General features: G+C 53.2%; 1 protein-coding gene across 1 annotated transcript in view; it reads right to left on the bottom strand.

Moving 5' to 3' along the window:
• Positions 1-4,744, bottom strand: part of LOC138383521 (uncharacterized) — a 28,465-nt gene extending 23,721 nt beyond the window's left edge. The window contains exons 1-2 of the mRNA XM_069468612.1: positions 3,105-4,744; positions 1,611-2,270 (exon numbers count right to left, since the gene is read on the bottom strand). Coding sequence (XP_069324713.1) covers positions 1,611-2,270; positions 3,105-3,873 — 1,429 coding nt within the window. The 5' untranslated portion in view covers positions 3,874-4,744. The remainder of the gene's footprint in view (positions 1-1,610; positions 2,271-3,104) is intronic.
• Positions 4,745-6,000: the final 1,256 nt, after the last annotated feature.

A 6,000-nucleotide genomic window follows, 5' to 3' on the forward strand; every position in this document is an offset into this window, starting at 1 on the left:
CTCAATGAAAAGAGGTCGGACCTGCCATTTCCACTCTCCGTCATTGGTGGTCACACACTTCCAGGCTGCACAGTAGAGAGACTCGATCCCCCCACATGCGCGCCTCATTTCCCCTGTTCTAAATCCCGGACATGCAAAAAAACCATTCCTACTTAATTCTATCCGGGCCTGGCGTTGGGTATACTGATATTCATAGCCCAATCCCTGCCGCTTAGGGTTATACTGCAGATTATCCATGCCTGGCAATTGTTCTAAGTTGAAGTACAGGTCCGGCCACCAAGTGTTTAGTGGGGCCGTTCCTGAAGTCCTGCTATAAACTTCATGAGTTTCTAAGTTAGTGATTTCCCAGGTGAGGTTATAGGGCATGTGGGGATTTGGGTCAGTCATTACTTTTCCCATAAGGGTTATGTATATAGCAGTCACCACCAGCATTTTTATTCCGTATTGTCTTTATCCTGAGTCCCACGGCGGTCTGGTTGTTACGCGAGTCAGTCTTGTCTTTAGTGGATTCTCAGGATCCGCTGAGGCCCTCCACTGAACTTGCTGCTGCTCCCGCTCGTCCTCGTTGGCAGGTCTTACGTGGGAGTGGTGTACCCAAGTCGCCACTCCGTCAACCTTTAGGGCAGTGGGGGTAACAAGAATAGTCTGAAAAGGTCCCTTCCACCTGGGCTCCAGGGTCTTGCTATTATGCCGTTTTACCCATACCCAATCTCCCGGCTGGTAAGGGTGCCCGTTAGCCTTTTCCCCTGCCGGTCGGGTGACCTGATAAATGGCTCGAAGGGCAGGCCAGATCTGGCTCTGAACCCTTTGCAGGGCCTGCACAGCCTGTAGTACTTCTATAGGGTGTTCAGGCAGGGTCTCAGGCTTCATTTTTGGAATTACCGGTGGAGGAGCACCGTATACTATCTCAAAGGGGGTTAGGCCTAAATGGTAGGGGGTGTTCCGGGCTCGGAACACGGCAAAGGGAAGGAGCGTCACCCAGTCCCCGCCAGTCTCCAGAACCAATTTAGTCAAAGTCTCCTTTAGAGTTCTGTTCATTCTCTCTACCTGCCCTGAGCTCTGGGGATTATATGCACAATGTAGTTTCCAATCTGCCCCTAGAGCCCGGGCGAGTCCCTGACTAACTTGACTTGTGAAGGCTGGGCCGTTGTCAGACCCTATGCTCTCCGGCAGCCCGTATCTGGGAACTATTTCTTCCAGCATTTTCTTGGCTACTATTAAAGCAGTTTCTCTTTTAGTAGGAAAAGCCTCTACCCACCCTGAGAAGGTGTCTACCATAACCAGCAAGTACTTGTACCCATATTTCCCTGGCCTTACCTCCGTGAAATCTATTTCCCAAAACAATCCTGGCCGCCTCCCCCGTTCCCTGATACCTGCATGGGTCCCTCTGATCCTCCCCGGCTGCATGACCTGGCAGACACGACAGTCCTTGACAATGCTTTCTGCTGTCTTTCCTTGTGATTTGAATCTGAGTTGTGCAGTGTCCAGCAGCTGCAACATCTTTTTCTTGCCTAGATGCGTTGTCTGGTGCAAGTGTCTCAGCAGATGGTTCCCCAAGGCTTCAGGAACTACTAGGCGATGCTCTCTGTCTTGGAACCAACCATCCTTACCCTGCGTTGCCTGAAGTTTTTCTCTGGCCCAGTCCATGTCCATACTGGAATAGTCCGGTTGAGGGGGTATCTCTCCCATTCCTGGGGGCGGCAGGCTCAAGTGTAGGACATCTGTTGGTGTAGGTCCTTCCGCAGCCCTCTTGGCCTCGGCATCCGCGGCCCGGTTGCCTCGAGCTTCTAGGGAGTCCCCCTTCTGGTGTCCCGGAGTGTGGACTACAGCCACTGCCTTTGGTAACAGGATAGCTTCTAGCAATTGAAGTATTTCTGGCTTATGTTTGATTTCTTTGCCCTCTGCCGTGATGAAGCCCCTTTCTTTATAGAGGGCTCCATGTATGTGCACTGTCCCAAAGGCGTAGCGGCTGTCAGTATATACCGTCAGCCTCTTCCCCTGGGCCCGGCGAAGGGCTTCCGTTAATGCAATCAGCTCAGCCTTCTGGGCGGACGTCCCCTGTGGAAGGCGTGCAGCCCAGATAAGGTTGCCTTGTCCATCTACTATGGCTGCTCCTGCGTACCTGTGTCCCTCCCTGACGAAGCTACTCCCGTCCGTGAACCAGGTCAGGTCGCTGTTCGCAAGAGGGCGGTCCTGCAGGTCCTTCCGGGCCATCTGGGTCTCCGCCAGGATCTCAAGGCAGCTATGCTCAGGCGTTGCCGGTCCAGGATCTGGCAGGAGCGTGGCTGGATTCAGGATGGCAGGAGCTCGAAACTCGATACGGGGAGTATCTAACAGAAGCCCCTGATAGTGAGTCAACCTCGCATTTGTAATCCATCGCCCTGGTGGCTGCTTCAGGATCCCCTCTATGGCATGAGGGGTGGTAATTCGCAGATGCTGACCCAGGGTGAGCTTGTCGGCGTCTTTGACCAGCAAGGCTGCAGCTGCGATGATACGCAAACACGCCGGCCACCCTGCCGCTACGGGGTCAAGTTTCTTGGACAGATATGCTACCGGCCGCCTCCACGGTCCCAGCATCTGTGTGAGCACCCCCTTGGCTATTTCCTTTTTTTCATCCACAAAGAGGTGGAACTCCTTCGTGGGGTCAGGGAGGGCTAGGGCCGGGGCCTCTAGCATGGCTGTTCTCAAGGCTTGGAAGGCGCTCTCCATTTGCCTAGTCCATTCCCAAGCCTGACCTGCCTTACACCCCTCATATAAGGGTCGAGCCTTTTCTGCAAACCCTGGGATCCAGAGGCGGCAGTACCCTACTGATCCCAAGAACTCCCTTACTTCCCGACATGAGGTCGGAGTGGGTATTCTTAACACAGTCTGTTTCATTGCCTCAGTTAGCCATCTTTGTCCTCCCTTTATTTTATATCCTAGATAGGTGACTTCTTCCTTGCAGATCTGGGCCTTCGTAGCACTAGCCCGGTACCCCATCTCGCCCAGCGCCCTGAGTAAGTCCTTGGTGCCCTCTAAGCAGGTCTGTGAGGTTGGGGCAGCTAGTAACAGATCATCTACATACTGTAGCAGAGTCACCTGTGGATGACTGGCCCGGTACTCACCCAAGTCTTCATGGAGGGCCTCGTTGAACAGGGTGGGTGAGTTCTTAAACCCCTGGGGTAGCCGTGTCCACGTCAACTGTCCTCGGATTCCCCTCTCCTCATCTTGCCATTCAAAGGCAAATATTTCCTGGCTGCGCGGGGCTACTGCCAAGCTGAAAAAGGCATCCTTTAAATCCAGAACAGTATACCAGGTTTGTGTTGGAGGAAGGGAACTCAGCAGGGTGTAGGGGTTGGGAACCGTAGGGTGGATGTCTAGGACGCGCGCGTTGACCTCCCTGAGGTCCTGTACAGGCCGATAATCCTTTCCACCCGGTTTCCTCACTGGCAGCAGGGGAGTATTCCAGGCTGACTGGCACCTCCGGAGGATCCCGGCGTCTAGGAGCCTTCGAATGTGAGGCGTTATTCCCACTCTAGCTTCTTGGGGCATGGGATACTGTCTGACTCGGGCCGGTTCAGCTCCCGGTTTCAGCTCAATATAAAGAGGAGGCCGATGCTCTGCCCATCCTGCTCCCCCTGTCTCAGCCCAGGCTTTAGGAAAATCTCGAAACCAGTGTTCCATCTCTCCTTCCTGACAGATCCTCACAGGCTGGTATAGTCGGTACTCATCCGCCTGGGCCAAGGTCAGGACTTGAGTAACCTGAGGGCTGCTGATATGGTTCCCTTTAGCATCAGTTACTATTATTCCTTTGTCTTCAAAATAGATACGGGCTCTTAGCTTTGTAAGTATATCTCTTCCTAACAAGGGGGTGGGACACTCCGGAATGACCATAAAGGCATGGCTCACTTGCCCTGAGCTCAGGTCTAGCTTTCGCCGAGTAGTCCATCGGTAGGGTCTGGTTCCGGTTGCCCCCTGCACCCAACTAGTCTTGTTGGACAACTTTCCAGTGGTTCCAGTGATTACTGAATGTTCTGCTCCTGTGTCTACCAAGAAACTGACTGGGTTCCCCTCCACTTCTATAGTTACCCTGGGCTCGGGGAGGGGATCCGAACCCCGTCTTCCCTATTCACTGTCTTCTCCCTGCCCCGCTATTAAGACTCTCTTAGGCGATGCTTTCCCCCCTAGCCCCCCTTTTTTCTTAGGACATTCTCTAGCCCAATGCCCCCTCTCCTTGCAATTTGCACACTGGTCTTTCTCTAGCCTTCTCCTCCGGGGGCGGCCTCCTCTCTCCTCCCCAAACTCTTTTCTCCCGAGCGTGCTCCCTGTAGCTGCCAGAAGAATCTTGGCCATCTCTTTGTTGGCTTTTCTAGTTTCCCCAGCCTGGAACTTTCTATCTTCTTGTCTAATCCTTTCTAGCCTCTCTTCCGGGGTCTCCCTATTATTATAGACTTTCTCAGCCACCTCTAATAGATCTTGTATAGTCTTTTCACATAATCTATCCATCCTCTGTACTTTTCTCCTTATATCAGGGGCTGCCTGGTTTACAAAGGCCATCATTACTGCCGCCTTGCTCTCTTCTGCCGTAGGATCTATGGGAGTGTACTGTCTGAAAGCCTCCATAATCCTCTCCAGATAGGCCGCTGGACTTTCCTCGGGCCCCTGCCGAACATCCCCTACCTTAGCCAAATTGGTCGGCTTTCGTGCCGCTGCCCGGAGACCGGCCATTAGAGTCTGGCGGTAGACCCGGAGACACTCCCTACCTTCAGCCTCATTGTAATCCCAGGGGGGTCGTTCAAGTGGGAACGCCCGGTCTATGATCCCTGGATTAGTGGTGGGTCTGCCGTCATCCCCTGGAACCAGTTTCCGTGCTTCTCCCTGTATTCTTTCCCTTTCTTCAGTAGTAAAAAGAACTTTTAGTAGTTGCTGACAGTCGTCCCAGGTGGGCTGGTGAGTGAACAAAACAGAATCTAAAAGGTTAATTAGACCTTTAGGATTCTCTGAGAAGTTGGTATTTTGAGACTTCCAGTTATACAGATCACTAGTCGAAAAAGGCCAATATTGGTAAGCCTGTTCCCCGTCAGCTTGCGGGGGCCCTATTGCACGCAGGGGAAGAGCCATGACTGGTTCTGGGTCCAGTGTTCTAGCGGCCCGCTGCCGGGTCCCGTACGCCGGGCCATCCACTAAGGGAGCTGCAGCGGCTGGGGCTGCGGCTGCAGCGGGGTTATAAGGTGGGGGTGGAATACACTCCTGGTCTATTAGGTCAGGATAGGGAGTGGAGTCCGGAAGAACAGACGGCGAGTCCAAAGGGGTGCCTTTTGTAGTCCCCGATTTGGACTCCCCCTCTTTCCTGGCCTCCTTTGCTACCATGATCTTGCTGTCTCCTACTGGGAGCAGGATCTTCCTCAACCAGAGTGGGGGGTCCTGGACTAAGTCTTGCCAGACAATAATGTATGGAATCTGGTCAGGATGACCGTGGGGCCCTTTGTCGAACACCCTTTCTTTTACTTTGGAAATGATACCAGAGTCAAACGTTCCATCCCGGGGCCATCCAACCCCGAAAGTTGGCCACTCAGACTTACAAAACTTAATAAATTTGCCTTTCCTGATTTCTATAGCGAGGTTGTGAGCCCTATCCTTGACTTCTTTGAAATGATCTATGAGGATAGACAGAGGCGTTGTCTGTGTCTGCCCCATGCTCACAAAGGGAACGGGGGAAGGGGGTTTCTCTCAGGTGTCCGCCTGGCTGCGTCCCTCGCGGGAACTTAGGCGCGTCTTGGCTAAGGTGTACCCGTATAAACCCCGGGCCTGGTCACTCCTTTTTAGGGGAGTGAATCACCGTTATGCCATACGACGCCGCCACAGAATCGCAGGTTAGGACCCACTCAGATTCCGTAGCCGTGGCCGTGGAACCTTATACAGTCACGCTTCACTCATTCAATCAGGCAGACAGACTTTATGTGGGGGGGTCTATTCGCAGCCACACTATTATTCCTATTACAACCCAGTAAAAGAGTGTGA

Source organism: Eulemur rufifrons, chromosome 5 (genome assembly GCF_041146395.1).
Source record: "Eulemur rufifrons isolate Redbay chromosome 5, OSU_ERuf_1, whole genome shotgun sequence".
Lineage (NCBI taxonomy): Eukaryota > Metazoa > Chordata > Mammalia > Primates > Lemuridae > Eulemur > Eulemur rufifrons.